This window comes from Cotesia glomerata, linkage group LG1, assembly GCF_020080835.1.
Source record: "Cotesia glomerata isolate CgM1 linkage group LG1, MPM_Cglom_v2.3, whole genome shotgun sequence".
NCBI classification, from domain to species: Eukaryota; Metazoa; Arthropoda; class Insecta; order Hymenoptera; family Braconidae; genus Cotesia; species Cotesia glomerata.
The window spans coordinates 6,068,608-6,087,884 of NC_058158.1; the positions used below are offsets into that span (position 1 = coordinate 6,068,608).

General features: G+C 27.8%; 2 protein-coding genes and 1 long non-coding RNA gene across 4 annotated transcripts; all 3 read left to right on the top strand.

Annotated features, from left to right (window-relative positions):
* The first annotated feature begins 783 nt into the window (after nucleotides 1-783).
* On the top strand, nucleotides 784-9,348 carry LOC123265796 (progestin and adipoQ receptor family member 3). 2 transcript variants are annotated; one of them, XM_044729715.1, is made up of 7 exons: nucleotides 784-1,465; nucleotides 2,512-2,692; nucleotides 7,110-7,300; nucleotides 7,374-7,530; nucleotides 7,636-7,788; nucleotides 8,736-9,015; nucleotides 9,086-9,348. In XM_044729715.1, exons 2-7 carry the CDS (start codon nucleotides 2,537-2,539, stop codon nucleotides 9,223-9,225), a joined length of 1,077 nt encoding a protein of 358 aa, XP_044585650.1. In that variant the 5' UTR covers nucleotides 784-1,465; nucleotides 2,512-2,536; the 3' UTR covers nucleotides 9,226-9,348. The 2 variants fall into 2 exon arrangements, with proteins under 2 accessions (XP_044585650.1, XP_044585658.1); XM_044729723.1 differs by having other exon boundaries at nucleotides 1,274-1,465; nucleotides 7,116-7,300.
* A 5,550-nt stretch (nucleotides 9,349-14,898) lies between these two features.
* On the top strand, nucleotides 14,899-17,113 carry LOC123262353. The gene is made up of 3 exons (XR_006508927.1): nucleotides 14,899-14,933; nucleotides 16,531-16,814; nucleotides 16,914-17,113. It is a non-coding gene; the product is annotated as an uncharacterized LOC123262353 (long non-coding RNA).
* A 359-nt stretch (nucleotides 17,114-17,472) lies between these two features.
* Nucleotides 17,473-18,581, top strand: LOC123262262 (bone morphogenetic protein 1 homolog). Its single transcript, XM_044724443.1, has 3 exons — nucleotides 17,473-17,706; nucleotides 17,792-18,007; nucleotides 18,062-18,581. The coding sequence occupies exons 1-3, from the start codon at nucleotides 17,541-17,543 to the stop codon at nucleotides 18,532-18,534; spliced, it is 855 nt and encodes a 284-aa protein (XP_044580378.1). The 5' UTR covers nucleotides 17,473-17,540; the 3' UTR covers nucleotides 18,535-18,581.
* The last annotated feature ends 696 nt before the right edge of the window (nucleotides 18,582-19,277 follow it).

The window sequence follows — 19,277 nt, forward strand, 5'->3', positions numbered from 1 at the left end:
ACCTACTTAAATTATCAAAATTAAAATATTTTATTTTATTAGTCCGCTACTACAAATTTATAAAATTGAAGTTTATTGAAGAGTAAAAATTACAATAAGCGCTTCAAATTGTATTCACTAAATTTTTTAGATAAGCTGCTTCAATAAATACAAAGCCAACAATTTAATAGCTCACAAAAGTAACCTTACCGCTCTACTAAGATCGAATAATTTTTTTAATTTTTTCAGTAGATAAATTACATTTTTAGCAATTCATCATCAACATCATACAATATTTATAAGTGAGCAATAGAACAGTTAGAAATTTTTTATGTAATTTTATTGTCGGCTTTATATTTATGTAAGCAATAAAATAGGAATTATTATTTAGTTATAGGAAGTATATAATCAATTACTTGTTAAGGAGTAAGTAGTAATTTTTTTTTTAATTTAAAAAAATTGTCGGTATTTTATAGTATAATTTCTGGGATAAAATTTATTGGTGTAATTAAATAGTTAGAAATTATTGTAAGCGACTACTGTTTATGGTACTTTTTAATATTTCATTGAAAAATTTTTACAATCATTCTATTCTACTGAACTAAATTTTTTAACAACTAAAACTTTTTTAAATCATCCAAAAAAAATTTGTAACAATTGTCTATAAAATTCTAAAGAATTAATTTTTAAACAAACAATTTTTTACTTTTCTTTTTTGAGATTGTAAAAAAGTGAACAAAAGTCAAATTATCAAAAAAATTTGAAAAAATGAACTTTCAACTGAATATTAAAAATAATTATCGAAGTACTTAAAACAAGTAAATGAACCCTCAGTATAAATGATAAAGAAACGAAGAAATCAATGAAGTTAAGGTAAATGTCCAAGGAAAATGTTAGCCGGTTGTATAAAACTTCCAGACTGACAATGAGTTTGACGTGTAAAGTCCGAGGAACGGTGAGAGTGGCTCGGTCGTAGGTGGTGACGCAAGAGGTAAACGAGTAAGAGGGCCCCTACTTAACTCGAAAAGTTAACTCTTGCGAATCGACGTGCTACAATAATATAATAATAATATAATGTATACGAGCAATCTCGTAAGTCGTAAGTCGTATGGGAGAGACTAGTGGAAACCAGGAGTTGAGTGAGTCGCTCCGGCGATCAACAGCCCAGTCCAGTCGCGTCTTTCATGCCCGCGGTTTCTTCATATCGTACTTCATCATTACGTAGTTTTAATAATTATTCCGAAGAAGAAAATTAAAATATACCTGAAGTAATAGCAGTCATTTAAGACGATTGCTATTTTTTTTTATTTTGTCATTTTTATTTATATTTATATTGAGATATTTATTACGACGGCCTTAAGAGTGTCCTTTGGCCTTCTCGGATTTTATTTAGTTACCGTGAGATGAAAGCCGCCTGACTGGACTCAATTCAGATTTTAATTCTACTCACGAAGACGGCCCTTGACCCTGCCTCTTCATATTTGAGGTAGGTTTCATTTTTTGTTTACTTTCGCTAATTTATTTTATTTCGAAATTATTTATATAAAAATTTTAAATTAAAAAAAAGAAAGTTTTCTTGATAATTAAAAAAATTTTTAATTTTTTTTTTTAAATTTGTGTTTTATCCAAACTTCAAAACTTTTTTGTAATAAAATAAAATTTTTTAAATGTAAATTATATGAGTCATGATTTAGTTCATTAATTTACTGTCAGTTAAAAAAAAATTTAATTAAAAAAGCATTAACTATTTTTAAACGAATAAACAGTTATTCAAAACCAAGAGTCATCTTAGCTTAATCTTACATTTCTTCTTCTTCTTCTTCGCCTTCTAGCCTCTTACGTAAAAAATAGATGTATAAACAGTTAATTCAATCAGTAAGCTTTTTTGTTAAATTTTAAAATATTTGGTAATCTACATCTAAAACTCTTACGTGAAAATAACAACCTGGAATACATTTCTCTCGGTAAACTTTCACATAAATTAGATCCGAAAAGATCTGGTGGTTCTTATATTAAGAGAGAGAGTGAAAATGAATTCCATTATGTCGAATCAAAACTTTTTAAAAAATACCTTGATAAGCACATCCCATTTGATGAGAACCACGACTGTTTATCTTTTAATCTAATGACATGAAATTTATTTTAAATATATTTATCAACAATATTCGTAATTGTCCACTTAATATCGCCAGATTCATCCGTGTAGTAATGATTACGTTTTTTATTGTTATTTTTCAACAAAACTCTGTCTAACTGAGAGAAAGTTCAACAATCTTTTATCGCGCTTACAATAAAATTAAGCCGAATGATAATAAATTATATAAATTAATAAAAAAATTTTTTCACATAAACATTTGTTGTGAAGTTGACGGGAAGATAAATTCAAGATTTACGGAGAGAAAGTACTTAATATTCAGGCACATGTCATGCGAACAATTCACGATCGTGACTTCATAAATCACACAAAATTTTAAAAATATGAAAAAATAAACTTGTCTTCATTTGCGATAATTTAAAATAATATTTTTACAGGTTGTCTATAGAAAAAGGCTTTTCAATGATGAAACTACTGGCAGGTGTAGAGCAGGTCAATGACGAAGAAACTAAAGAGTTAAATAACTCAAAAACGCTTATTACTAATAACAACAATATCAATAACAATAATAATAAATCAAGCTCTGATAAAGAAGTTACTAAACCATGTTTGAGAAAAGTAAGTCAATTTGTTTATTATTATTATTTTTTTGTTATTGTCATCGTTAATGTTATTTTTTTATTAATAATACTCCCGAGTTTACATTCGAACGAATCGCGAGGACACGCTGAATATTTTCCGGGTTACATCGCTAATATATATGATTTCGAATATATACGGCATTTCTAATGTTCGCTCTCGAAAGTTATGACTTACTGAGTCTATTTTTCCAGTGAAATTTTATTATTGTCAACTAATGTAAAAAATTGAATTTTTTCATTTGAAAGTAAGAAGAGTAAAAAATATTTCGACAAAATATTTCAAAAAAATATTTAGAGAATTTTCTATTTTTACGAAAAAAACAATTAGTTCAAAATTTATTATCACTTTAAAAAACCATTTAATATCATTAATATCTAATAGCGATATAATATTTAGGTTTGAATCATTCAAATAATTTATAATTGGATTATTGCTACATCAAAATGTTAAAAAATCACCCTCTAAAAAATATGGCGTTAGACAAATTGCTCATTAGACCATCGATTTGAAGATATAATAAAGTCAAAAAATTTGATTATTGCAGTCCGAGATATTATTGTAATATGTAAAAATTTAAAAAATCATGATGTCTCAGGTGTGCTGAAAATAAAAATTAGTGATAAGAATTATTTATAAGAAAAATTTGATACTTTGACATGATCAAATATTAATCTGTGGCAAATATTTAATTTATTTTAATAATTAAATTGCGTCAAATAAATTTAATTAAAGATATAGTTAATCATCTACATTTTTAAAAATTTTTAATTTATTGATAAATTATTTTTTTCCAAATTATGATTACTTATTACTACTAGTGTATTTATTACAAATTTTTTTTAGAAAATTTTTTACATTGAGAGAGTTTAAGCCAAAGTTGAGTGCGATTCCTTAATTAAATAAATAAAATTCATTTAAATTGTCTAAAGATTATAAACTATCAAGTTGCAATAACTATCCAGCATTTTCCTTGAACTTTGACTTATCGAACTATTATACTACTACAGTTTACTTTTGACGATTAAATAATTAATGTCAATCAAATAATAAAATTACTTGTCTTCTGTTTCCAAAGTAAATATTAATATTATCATAAAAAATTATTTTTAAAAAAATCTTTTGTGATCGCGGCAAGACATTGCGGTCTTTAGACTCGTAACAAATATTCCTTTTTTCAATGGTTCTGAAAAATTCTAGCCAAAAAAATTTACGAGCTTCCAGAATAGAATTTGCTTTTAAATAAAAATTCATGTTTAAATTTAAAAGTTTTTGTGACTATTTGACATTTCAAACTTTGTTAAAAATAAATTCTACCTTTGAATTTTTTAAATTGATTGAAATTTCAAACTATTTAAAATTCAAGGTTTTATTCAAAAATTAATCACCTAAGTTTATCAGTTTAATAATTCTTACGTTTCAATACAATCTTTCTCTTCAGCCGTCCTAAGACAAAATGAATAATCTTAATAAATAATAAAGTACCATTCTGTAGATTTAAAAAAAAATAATAGAACCTGAAGACTTCTCTCATAAATATTCATATAATTTCCCATGATTTATTTTTCATAGAAAAGCAAAATAATTGAGGAATGAAAATGATCGGCATTTAAATAGATAAATAGGTAAAGGTATAATATAAAAATGTGGATGTAATTGGATAGGATGAAACACGCCTACGGTGGACTTGACACAGAGAGATGAAAAGCAGGTTCCGTTCGCGACCTACTTGCTTTCTTTTATTCAACTTTGCTACTTTCTTATTATATTATAGCTACATCTCATCGCGATACGGGATAGTTTATAGTATATATAGTAAATAGTTTGTGATACACGATAGTTAATATGAATGTTTCTGCTTTTACTGAGCCCATTAAATGTACAGCTATAGGTATACACACTCACTGTCTTTACACTGTACCTTTCTGAATAGAATAATATAATCTTAACAGATAGTTAAAAAAAATTTTTTTTTATTTCAATTTGCGGCTTTTTATTGAAATATTTTATTATTTATTACGGAGGACAAGTAAAAATGATTTACTTTCTGTAAGCTATTGATTTTTTACGATTTTCATTGAAAGTTATGGCTCCTTCAATATTTACCAAAGAATTTGTAGTAAAAAATTCAGCTTCAGTTTCAAATAAGTAAAAAAGATCGTAGATATTTTTACTTTTTCCGATAGAAAGTCCTGTAAATTTAAAACTTTTTTAATTATATATTTTCATTTTTAGTTAACTAAACTATAAATAATTTAAAAATTACCAGAAAGTAGTTGAATAGAGAGCAAACAAAAAATTAATTGCAGTACGTAAGTAAAAGTTTAGTTCCGTTGCTAGCAGTAACATCTTCAACCTAATCATTAATAATTTTCTAATCTCTTTCTTATCAATTAGAGAAATGTATCATCTTGTTTTGAGTTGAGGAAAAAAAATAAATGTCAACCAATAACTGTAAATTGTAAAGCGGATCTTTGGTATAAAAAGAAATGATTAAGTATGTAAATTAAATCTGTGTGACCTTATATTAATTTAGTTGTGAACGAAATTTTTGAGTGATAAAAAATATTTTTGTTGATTAATAACGTCCGCGTTTCTTTATTTTTTTTATTCTTTTATCATATTATTCATTCATTTTTCTCTCGCGATAAGCAAAACTGGTTTTCGTAATTAATACAAGAGATAAATAATATAATGGGTAAATATAAAATCTATGTAACATCAATCTTCGTACGGATGGTAGTCAACATTTGCGGGAAGTAATTTCTGTAATTAGTCAATAAAAATGTTTATGTTTTTCGTTATTAATATAATAATTATTTTTTTAAACTTAATATGAAATGTAAAGTCATAAAATAAGAAGTGTAAAAAATAAATTTCTTTAGAAATCGACCTATTGTAATTTTTATATTGCAATTAAAATATAAATTTCTTATGAATTTTAGTGCAATTTCAAATAACTCTGACTTGAAATTATATTCATATTTTTTTTTAATTAGAACGTTAACTATCAATATTTATAGATACAATTTTTATTAATTATAAAATTTTATTGCTCAATATTTTTTGGAGAAACGGGAAGTATTTAGTATTTGAATTTAAAAATAATTAGGAATTCAATTCTGGTTATTTCCTAAAGTGATAAATCTTAGTTTTTCTGATCAGTCTAGAGTTTAATATTATATAAAATTGACCTTGAAATTGCTTTTACTATAAAGTTTTCGTCAAAAGAAATTTAAAGTTATAAACTTATAATCAATAGTTTAAAAGTTATATTTTTTAAATGTTCGATCGATGATGAAATAATAAAAGTAAAAAAAGCGTGCATATAAATAATTCATTTTTCCTAAGTAAATATAATTATTATTGCTTTAATACGTATGCAATATTGATTTCAATGCAACTAAGTTCAGAGAAAAGCAAAATCAATAAAAGTACTGTGTTATTTTTCATGCATATTTCTCGTATTAAGTTCAATAACAGTGACATTGTTATCGCCTCAAAAATAAACTCATGTATAAAGTAACGATCTCGATATGTTTAATCAATAAACACTTGTACGTAAATGAACTCTCGATATTAGCTAACAGTACGATAATGATGATGAATAATAAGTTGATTGGTTATTTCATTGTATAGAAAAAACGCGACAGAATTCCATTGAATGATCTAGAAGATCTTTCTAGAATACAATGTAATACATAAGCATTCAATGTTAAAAATTTAAATTTTCAAGGGTCAATTTTACTTGCTGCATAACAACGCCGATTAACTATTCGATTTCCGCTTTCGTGTTTCTCGTGGATCGAAACGATTTTCTACGCAAAAGTTGTTACAATACCAAGTTACGTTAGACGTCATTCAAATAGATTAAATTTATAGTCATGCTTGCATCAAGGTAATATGTTTTTAAAAAATGAACGATGTTTTCATTCAATGTTTATTTTTTATTATTATTAATTCATTAACTTTCATGTAAATATGTATGTTGAGATAAAAATATTAAAACAGAAGCTGTATAGTTAATTACACGTCTCAATCTCATTTTTGATTTTTTTTTTTTTTTTTTTTGGAATCCGGAAGACTTTTTAACGTTAAATTGAGCATCAGGACTAAGAAGTAATGGACGTAGACTGGCCTACTTGTTTTAGTGAAATTCATTGAACTTATGGCCTTAATACATTCGACATTCAGTTTTTAGACTTCCTTGTAATGTATTGTTAATTACTCACAGTTCGAGTTACAAAAAAAAAACTATTCATTGTAAATTGCACTCGATTATAAGGAACGGCTTTCAGCGATCCGAAAATTAATGCTTAAAATTTCTTAATAAATATTTTTGATAAAAACTTTAATTGATGCGAAATTAAATGAGTATATTTATTTTTGTTCTTAATTGAAGACAACTGCACACGTCAGACCAAAGGAACCAGCTGATTCACCAATAAAAGGTGAAATTACTCCAGAAGAAGAAGAAAAATTGCGACGGCTGCTACCGATCGAGGAAGCACCTGAATATCTTACACACAACCCATTCATTTTACACGGGTATCGTGGGTACTTGACAACTAAATTATGTATAGAAAGGTAATTAATAAAAAATTATACACTAAATAATCATTAAAAAAATAAATTCTTATGACAACTTTATTTTTCCCAGTATATTCTGGTGGACAAATGAAACCATAAATATATGGAGTCATATATTTGGTTGGATGCTCTTTTTAGGTCTAACAGCGTACGACCTTTGTTTGCTCAATATACACGCTCCTTTTGGAGACAAAATAATTGTTGCGCTTCTACTGGTGTGCTTTCAGGTAATAATTACATCACTTAATAATTATTACATCAATTACATACCATATATATATATATATATGAGTTCATTGAGACTAATAAAAATAAAAAATTTTAATTTTTAGGCCTGTATGATTTTATCATCGATTTATCACACATTTTCATGCAGGAGCGAAAGAGACTATTGGTGTTTTTTGTGCTACGATTTATTCGGAATAGCGCTTAGTTTACTTGCTATTTATATGTCTGGAGTTTACTACGCTTTTTGGTGTCACAAAGTAAGATTTTTTGATATAATTACTTATTATCATAAAGAATAATAATAATTATGAATTATATTTTTTTGCGATTCAGTCTATATTTAATTAATTAATACTAACAACCTTGCAGTCACGATGTGACTGTCGTAACTTGTGAACTATAAATAAATAAAATTTTGATTTATTAAATAATGACTTTTTTTAAAATGCATTGTACTTTTTTAACTATTGACGTTTTTAAAGATATAAGCTAATCCCGATGTTACCCTCATCAAGTGCTTTCATTTGAGTACCCACATGCATTTTCATATATACATATATAAACATATATATATATATAATATATATAAATATATGAAAAATTGATGTGGGTACTCAAATGAAAGGTCTTGATGAGTGTAACACCGAGATGAGCTTATATCCTTAAAAATCTCAATAATTCACAAGATATAAGATCATTTCTTAATTATGTACTTATCTAGAGATAGAGTATTTTCGAATGCAGCCTAAATACTTATCACACTAAATTGACTATCGTTGAGAATGATATGAAACCTTGAAAAGGCACAAATTCAAGTCAAAACCTTTGCAATGACACTAAATTTCACTAAAAAACTGATTTTATCGTATAAATATCCTCGATACAAAATTTTTCTTATTCTCTTAACAATATAGATTTTTGTTTCATTATATTATACTTCAATATTCAGATACAAAGATATAATATTTATATTTTTATAAGAAAATTTATTTCAAGGTGATTTTTGCTTCCAATAAGTAAAAATTGAATCGCTATAAATTATAATAAATTTTTAGCAATCAAAAAATATATCTCAAGGGCATAAAAAAAATTTCTTCTAAATGTTTTGTTGAATTTAAGTTGATAATTAATTTTTTTTTATGATGCTTGGGACATATTTACAATATCTCAAATTATAAAACTAAAAAATAATAATAATTTTTAGGAACTGCAACAATTTTACCTGATAACTGTATTGCTCATATTCGTAATCGCGATGGTACTGCAGATACCGAGTCTTGAAGTAAATGGTAACGTTAAATTGCTGGTATTCGTTGGCTGGGCGGTATACGGTGTGTTACCAACACTTCACTGGGGTATCGCTATGGGCGGCATGGAGAACCCAATTGTTAACATGCTGATACCAAGAGTATTAGGAATGTATGTTATTAGTGGGTGCGCATTTGCCATTTATATGAGCAAAATTCCCGAGAGGTTTTTCCCAGGTATTATTCCAAAATTTTAGCATTATAAAATATTGTTTTTTGATAAAATTTATAATAAAAATGATTTTAGGTTCAGTAGACTACATCGGATCCTCTCATCAATGGTGGCACGCTCTTGTTGTACTTGCTTTATATTACTGGCACAACACCGGTATGCTCTACGTCGAGTACCGTATGAATCATGGATGCCCCACTAATATGAAGTTGTGATAGTTTTAAATAAATTTTAATAATCTTTATAATTATTATTTACCTATAGTATCAATTGTTTATAATTATATAAATTTATTATCACCGCTAATTAATAAATAAGTTATTTTTATTAAGTTTTAAATTAAAAGATCTATTTAATTTCTTACCAATTAAAATAATGAAAAAAAAAATTAATTTCAACAAGATTTAAAATTAAAATTTTTATTGTTTATTTTATAAATTATAAATAATTGAAGAAACCTTTTATCGATGAAACATTTCTTTCTTTAGATTAAAAGATATGTAAAAAAATTTTTTTTTTGTTTCAAATTCGACCAATATGCGTCAGAATTTTCTAGACAGAATATTCTGTTCACGCTTCGTGTAATAAAACAGAATCGATAAGTTATCAAACATAAGTTACTTCTTTCCTCTTATATATCACCGCAAAAAGCCGCAAGTAAAATCGGCGGCTTACCATCGTAACAGTTTCACATCAGTCGATCAAGTAAAATTTGATCAAACTTTCATAAATAAAAACTTGATTTTTCTCTTACAATTATAATATCGTATACATTCTCTTTAATTACTCAATTTAACATAAACTTTCTTAATCAACTAAAGTTATATTACTAAATCAAAATTTTAGCATTTAATAGAGAAAAAATGTTCTACTGTACTTGTTTAAATATCCTCTAACTCAAAAATTTCCTAGTATAAAGAAAAAACTTTTTACGCGGATGAAAAATAGCTTACTTAATCTCGGTCTTTAAGAACCGCAACAATATTTTTCTCTTTGTTCTCAGCTCTCAGCTACCGTTAATCTCCACACATTAACTTTTTCCTTCCAAACTCATTCGTCCAAATTATTTTCATTTTTACTTCACCAATTTCGCGGAGTCGCTACTTGTATTAAAACTCTCAACTAACTCATACCCACACTCAGTAATTTATATTACAACCCTCTTTTTTTCTTATTTTCCATCTCTTCTCTTTAATCAACTTAGAACCACTACAAACTTCTTAAAACTTTAGCAATCGATTTTCTCTTCCTTGTTTTTATTTTCATTCAAATCCTCTTTAAACATATTCTAAAAATCAATTTACTTATTCTTACATTTCTTCCTCAATTAAACACTTCAAGTATGTTAAATAAAATAAATCGCTTCACTTTACCTAAAAAATTCAATTTATCAAAATTATCGCGTACATTAATTATAAAATACAGTGATTTAAAAAATTAAATACATTCTTAATTTTTTTATTTTTTATATTAATAGAAAATTGGAAAAAATTAGAAACAGAGGTAGATAAAAATCTTGAAGATGTTAGTTTTTCATCTCATGTTCGGTAGCGCGTGCGCGAGCTGACTCAATAAACATCTGGAGAAGTTCCAGTAAGCCCTAAGGCCAGGCTCTGGATTACCGTTTCTTATACTTTCTTCTACTTCTTTTGCACATACAAATGTAATATATATTATATTCAATACTTGGACGTTTACGCCCACGATCTATGTGTCAAATATCGGAGTTTTTCAACCCGCAGCTATCAATCACATCTTTTTACTTTTCAATTTTACTCATCACGGAAAAAAACTAAACTACTATAAATAATAAATAGTAATAATATTAAAAATTTTTTTTTAATATTAAAAGAAAAATAAAAACAACGATTATTTAGCTCTTCAATAAAATTTACAAAGTTAATTTACTGAATTACAGTTTTGTCACTGACAATTTATAAAAAAATTACAAAAAAGAAGTAATTATAAACAATTTATAAACCAGTTATCATTATAAAAATAATTTGATATCAGTTGTAAGTATTATCAGTACTCAACCAACCCCGCAGCCAATAATATTCCCATTAATTTATCTATTTTCTTCAAATACAATATGTGCAATTTTCACTCAACTTTCATTCACATATGTCACATAATGTAAATGACTCATTCGAAATCATTGAGTAAATAAAAATAAATTTTTTTAGCAATATCGAAAAATAAATTCATAAAAGTAAATTGAATATAAATAATTTTAATTAAAATAAAAAAATAACGCAGTCGTTTAGTCACTTAAAGATTTGTCTCTTTTTGGGTGAATCAGGCACCAGGAAAATAATTGTTATAATCACATCCTTTTACTTTTCAATTTTACTCATCACGGAAAAAACTATTATAATTAATAAATAGTTATAATATTAAATTTTTTTTTAATATTAAAAGAAAAATAAAAACTACGATTATTTACACTGATAGAAGGATTTTTTTATAGTTAAAAATATTTGTTAATATTTAACAAATCATTTATTAGAGACCACTTTTTAGTCCTTAACAATTATTTCTTAGTATTTAAAAAGATTTATTAATATTTCATAAATGAATATGAGATTTATTAAATACAAACAAATCATTTTAAATACTAAGAAATATTTGTTTAAGACTAAAAAGTGGTCTCTTAAAAATGATTTGTTAACAATTAACAAATATTTTTTAATAAAAATAAAATAAATCCTTCTATCAGTGTAGCTTTTCAATAAAATTTACAAAATTAATTTACTGATTTACAGTTTTGTCATTGACAATTTATAAAAAATTACAAAAAAGGAGTAATTATAAACAATTTATAAACGAGTTATCATTATAAAAATAATTTGATAACAGTTGTAAGTATTATCAGTACTCAACCAACCCCGCAGCCAATAGTATTCCCATTAATTTATCTATTTTCTTCGAATACAATATGTGCAATTTTCACTCAACTTGCATCCACATATGTCACATAATGTAAATGACTCATTCGAAATCATTGAGTAAATAAAAATAAATTTTTTTAGCAATAACGAAAAATAAATTCATAAAAGTAAATCAAACATAAATAATTTTAATTAAAATAAAAAAATAACGCAGTCGTTTAGTCACTTAAAGATTTGTCTCTTTTTCGGTGAATTAGGCACCAGGAAAATAATTGTTACCCTCTTAGATCCCTCGAAGAATACGAATAAGAAGAACGCGAAGAGAAATAAGGGCTTGATCGAAGAGCCAAACTTTAAAATCCTGGAGGGCTTGCGCTGAATTTCCCCATACGTCGAGTACAACGAGTTACTCTACTCAATCAGTTGTTAGTTGTCGCTCCTTGCTCCATACTCTTGTTCGTTTAAGGGCGAGAGTTCTATATTTTATTATTATTATTATTTTATAAGAACAAGACAAGCAAAATAAAAAGAGACAGCTGGGGTGTAAGTGAACAATGTAACACGTTTGTTGTCTCTCTCACGGACGGTGTGCTTCGGAGCCTCCATTAAATTCATTAGGCCATTAGTGGCTGCAACCCTCCAAGATGGCTTCCGTCGTCCTGGCAACCATGTGGATGAGGGCAGAGTACTCACCCTCTCATTTGCTCGCTCACTTACTCATTCACTTCTCTCGGTCTCTCTTACGCCTGACGGGGAGGGTCTTCCCGGGTAATTAGATTCAACGTTGGCACGACGGGGAGCAGAGGTAAGGGTGAAAGGTAGCCGGAAGAAGAGAAGATACTTGTGTACTGTAACTACAGAATACAGAGAGAAGGTCTTGAAGCGCTTGCTGCGGCCGTAGTATGTACAAAGACTGAAACTGGAAAAGGGTAGAGATGTATACTCTCCTCTCTGGACCGCCAATTTATATACATACACATATATATGAGCTCTCAAGAGGATTCACACGCTCACATTATGCAATGTTACGTTATACTGTCCTTTGACGCACATGCATGTGAATATTCAGCATTACCTTTGTCTTTATATTTATTATTCCTTATTCTCCAGTAGAGGTAATAAAGGTATGGTTGTACTTACACGTGTGGTTACTCGGAGACACTGTAACTACAAAGGACCACGCTATGATTCTCGAGGTTATTTAAATGCTTACGTGGGTATTAAACTTTATTGCTATAACGATGAAATTTGTAGCTGCAATGTATGATATTTTGGTTGAGCTTGAGATAAAAAAAAAATAAATAAAAAAGATGAGCGAGTTTTCATATTTTTATTGGAAGTGTATTTGAAAATGGCGTTTCTTGGGTTAAAAAGGTGGGTTTTTTTTTATTTTAACTGTTTTGTATCCAAGAAGAAATCTTAATGATATTTTTTAAAAATAACAACCGAAATTTTCACAAAATAGTAATTATTACTTAAAGTTTGATAACTTCACAAAACTTTTTAACTTCAAATATAATTGTACTAGCTGTTACTCACCCGCTCCGCTGGGCGCTTTATAGAATTGCATTTTTAGATCTAGACTTTAAATTTAATTAGAGTATTGCTTTGACTTGCACAGATTCCCAATTCTATCGAATTGCCATGCACCTTTTATCCATGTTATTATTCTAGCTAATATTCATTGTAACTTTCAATGTACAGTCATTATAACATTCCCGTCAATTATAATAAAAATTAATAATAATTGATATGAAAAAAAAAAAATTTTAATGAGCATTGAAAGCTTCAGTTGAAGAAATTGCAGGTCTCATAAGTGAAGAAATCTGACTAGTATGTAAACATAACCAATAGAATTAAAAAATTAATTTCAAACAAGTGAAAATCGAATAGAATAAATTTAGTTACAATAGAAGTTCATTATTTTTGTCAAAAAAATATAGCTACCGGATAACTAATGTTATCTACCACCATATCATATACTAAAACCTTCTCCGAAACACGCTGCATCTTATGGTATAAGTATTATTCCGATCGGTTCAGTAGTTTTCGCAGTATAACCGGACAAAAAAACCGGCTCTCCATTTATTAGTATAGATTTTATATGCTCTCTTTCTATCTCTCTATAATATAATATTATTGCCGCTAGACTATTCTTCATATTTAACGAACAAAATTTTCTCTTATTGCACACTCCAATTACATTGTAATTAAATTTTAAACAACTCCCTTATTCATCGTGATATTAAATTTACTTGTGGTGATATTTAATATATTAGATCAAAATTATAAAATTGTAGACATTATTTCAGTTTAAGACAATAACGTCCCGTAATACTCGAGCTATTTTATCTGTATTTATCAATACAAACGTTAATATTTATAGCAGACTAGAGCGAGAATGTGGTTGAAGCTTCAAAAGACGTAACAAATGAAATTCGGATCAACTTTTGTTTTTGTTAGAACAATAAAGAAACATGTTTATATTATTTTTATTATATTTGAAATGTTAGAAATAGAGTAAGAGAGAAAAAGAAGAAAGAAAAGAAGGAATGTGATATGTGTACTCGAAGAATGTAAGGACCGTGTGATGTGTGATGTAGAGTATAAATTTAGTCGTTTGTATTGGGGGAGTTGTATGTAAGAACGTTGATTCTTAAAATACTACGAAAGCAACTAAATCACGAGGTATTAAGACACGACGCCTTGCAAGCAGGGATTATCTACCTCACTTCAAAGTGTCCTGCAGGTGCAGCCTCTAAGTTTTTAATCATGTCGTTAATTCGTGACTGAGCCATATGTCAGAGATGTAAAATGATATTACAACTCTTGTCTACAAACTCTTGTCTACTATATATACCTACATGCTAAGGATTTATTTGTGTATTTTTAAATTCATTTGTAATACACTCAGTTCCACGAAATATTTTTTTCTCATAGCTCTGATGATATTTAATTATTATTAATGACATCGTTTTAATTTAAGCCTGTCGGAAATTTGAAAAAATCACAATTGATTTAAATCATTCAAGGTAAAGAAATTCAGTAAAAAATTTTTAACTTCCCGCTAAGAAAATTTCAGATTTTCAAAAATCGGGAAGTTATTGGTTTTACCCCGTTTTACGAAAATCGAGTTTTCACCAGATCTCGACGTTTTAAGGTCACAGGAAGCTTCCCTGACTATCCCCGCGAGGGTGTCACTATTTCTGTATGTATGTATGTATGTATGTATATGTAGGTATGTGTGCTTGCGTGTGTGTCGCGCGCGTGTGTGTGTGTGTGTGTGTAAGTATGTAAACCTCTCATAACTTTTGAATGGCTTGACCGATTCAATCGCGGTTGGCGCCATTCGAAAGGGCTTGTCCAAACTTAGATTTAAGATACAGTTTGGATCAATTCGGACCGATAGGTTTCGAAAAATCTGAAAAAAACTGTAAGAAAAATTTTTTTCAAAAGTGGTTTTTTTAGAATAACTTTCGAACGGCTTTATCGATCAACTCCAAAAACTAATCAGCTCTTGACCGTAAAAACCACGTCGATCGCCGCTAATCCGGTCAAAATCGGTTGATTTCGTTCGAGAGATATCGTGCAGGAAAGAAAACCCAAAAAAGTGTTTTTTCGGAATTACTTCGAAATTTCTAGTTTGATCACTTCAAACTTAAAGATTTTTCATAAGACTTAAAAAACTGCGTCGAATGCCGTCAACCGCGTCAAAATCGGTTCATTCATTCAAAAGTTATTGCGGTTTGAAAACTCAAAAAATAGTGTTTTATCAGCTTTCTATCAAACTTTTGAGCTTGAAGAGCTTAAAAGCATAGAAAAGTTATCAAAGAGAAAGAAAAGTTATCGAAGAGCTCAAAAACGTCGAAAATGCAATTTTAAGCACCCAGGTATGGAATTAGCGGGAAGTTGCAGGGATGGCCTTCAGGGTTAAAGGTTTTCCTAATTTTTTTTATCTATAATTTATTTTTATTTTTATTTATTTACTTCTGGTAAAACATTCTATAGAGGTGCAAGAAGCACCTGTGCATAGACACCAGAAAAATATAATACATTTATAAAAATTAATACATAATATTAAATTAACTAAGTAAGTAGTGTACAGAGTATATTAAGAATAATTTTACAAAATTTTTACATAAATACAATTTATCATGAATTAAAGTATTATTGATCTTATCCAATTCAGTGGTAAAATTTTATTTCTTGGCAATAATAGCTTTGTTTTGTAACTTTTGATCAATTTAATGTGACCTTTAATAGAGCAATAAAATTTAAAAATAGCTGATAAATTTTAACTGTAAAGTAGTAGAATAAAAATTTTGATAATATTAGTATCACTCGAAATTTCTACGAAAACGCAACAAGAAATAAATCTCGCCATAATTTCAGAAAAATGAGTCTAGTGTTGTACATTTTTGCCACTCTATTATTTATTTCAATGGTATTTACTGCATTGTTAAAAAAATAAATTTAATTCGCGGAAAATTCTTAAACCAAAAAATCATTTTGTATCAAAACGAAAAATTATTTAATCGATCATTTTCGGCTTGATTCAAAATAATCAAATTGTTAAGAATGATTTTCTTGGTTCAAGAATTTTTTTCTTTAATGAATTTCTTTTTGCAGTGTGTTCATTCACTTACAATAAACAAGAATCTAAATAACATAGGCGAGAAATCTGTAAATTCCAATAACAGAACACGCAGAACAGTTGTTGTATTGGATAAAAATGTATTATGGAAGGGTGGTATTATTCCTTATGAATTTTCCTATTTCATTTCTGGAAAACAACGGAGAATAATTAGAAAGTCGATGAGGGAGTGGGAGAAATCAACATGTGTCCAATTCGTCCCAATTAATCGGCAGGTTTACCAAAAATATTTACTGTTCACTAAAAGCGAATCATGCAAGTGAGTTTTTCGAAGATAATAATTTTAATAAAATTACAAAGCGCGCTTTTTCACTTTGGAAGAATGTAATCCGTTGTACTTTGGAATTTATTGTTGTAGATGTTGTTTTGTCGACCATGGGCCGGAAATTTTATATCAAACTATAAACTTAGTGGACCAATGCTACCATAGAAATATTCTTCTCCACGAATTGGGACATGTTATTGGATTCCTTCATGAGCATAATCATCCGGAGCGTGATCAACACATCAGTGTCAATTTTTCTATCGTCGAAAATGGTAAAATAAATTAAAATTAAAAAGATCACATTTATAAAAAATTAACTTGATTCAAGAGAAAAAATCTTGAACCAAGAAAATTATTTTGAGAAAATTCATTGTTTTTAATTGAACAGAAATATTTTTTAATCAACTAAAATTTTCTTGAACTGAGAACGATATTTTAGTTTATGAATTCAAATTAATTTGATTAATTATATTTTATGTTTAGTTAAAAATTTTTTTGTTAAATATTTAACACAAAATTTTTCCATAAAAATTTTTTTTGACGCAAAATTTTTTACTGTGCATCCATCGTTTAAATTATTTTTGAATAATGAAAGACTTATTTATCCAAGTTCATATTATATAATTTTTTTTAATTATAATAGATGATGTTAATCAGTATCAGAAGTATTCACACAATCAAGTTGACACTTTGTTTTTGCCGTATGATCGTGACTCAGTTATGCATTATTCACAACTCTTATCAATTGACAATGTTTCCATTAATATATCAATACCAGTACCCCAAAATCATGATGAATTTGTTTCCTGGAACACAATCGTTAATGTCAACGACAAACTCAGTAATGGTGATATAGCCGCAGCAAATCTTATGTACCATTGTCCACGTAATGCCAAAATATTTTTTAATGCCTTAGTAAATTTAATTCAAGTATATCATTAAAAGTGAACGAAAATTTTTTGATAATCTAGAGTGTGGGGAAACTTTTTTTGAGCCTACTGGTAAGTTTGGACAATCATCCAATGATTCACAAAGTGATTCCGAACGATGTGAATGGAGAATCAGAGCTTCTGATGGCAAAAGAATTACACTTAAAATAAATTCTCTGAGTATTCACCCGAGTTATCTTTGCTTACTTGATTATTTAGAAGTTCGAAACGGAGTCTCGCCTGACAGTCCTGTTATAGGTAAGATTTTGTTTAATATTCAACGGTAAATACTTTATTAATTTTTTTTTTCAGCACGTTACTGTGGGATCATCAATGATGTTGAAATCATAGCCAGTAATTTTTTAGTAATTACTTATGTCAAAATGTCTATCTTTGCACCTAGTTTTTTTATGGCCGAGTATGAAATCACCTGTAAAGAAACTGTTTACCTTTATAGTGATACTATTTATCATTTGGAGTCGCCAAATTATCCAAATTCTTACATGCCGAATAAACAATGCCAATGGTACTTTACTGCCCATGAGAAAAGTGATGAGATTACGATAAAATTTGATATTTTCGCGCTCGAAAAAAGTAAAAATTGCATAAAAGATTTTGTTAAAATAACAGAAAGCGACGAATCGACAATTCTTGGAGTTTACTGCGGCTTAATAGATTCATTGTATGTTTATTCCACGGATAATAAATTGCAAGTTGAGTTCTCTAGCGATGAAACGATTGAAGGCTTTGGTTTCTCTGCTGCTGTGACTACAATCAAAAAATAGTTTTAATTATATGTTTCTTTTAACTAAAAACAATTTTTATGTACTATTTTTTCAATTGTTATGTTCTCAATAAATTTTTTCATTATCAATCAATAAAAATTATTTTTATCGATTCTTAAGTATTTGAAAATAAAACGATAAACTCGAACAAAGTCAATTAAATGACTAGATTTTTTTAAAGAAATTAATAGCATTAAGTTTCAATAACTTACGAAATATAAAAATACAGTTAAATATATTTGATAGACTCAACGTGAAATCTGCTTTTAAAAGTTAGCTATAAGAATGAAACTTATCCTGTATCTGTTAAAAGTTAATTATTTTCTTTCAATAATAAAAATATCTAATTTGCAAGTAATCACGGATAATTATGCTGAAAAAAATTTAACAAATGGGGAAGGAAATGAAAAATTTTTAAACAGAAAACGAAGGGCAGTTGTGTTAGTGCGTGCGATAAAAAAATGGGAGGATGGTATCATTCCTTATGAGTTTCATAGAATGGTTAATGGACAGCAGCAACAATACATAAGACAAAGGATGAGGGAGTGGGAAAAATCAATGTGTATTCAATTTGTCCCACGAAATATAAAAATCCATAAAAATTATGTGCATTTTACAAATATCAAATCATGCAAGTAAGATTTTATTACTATAAATTTTCAATTAGTTAATTAATTGATTTGTTATATTGATGTAGATGTTGTTATTCAAAAAACAACAATAAAACTTATATAAGCTTACAA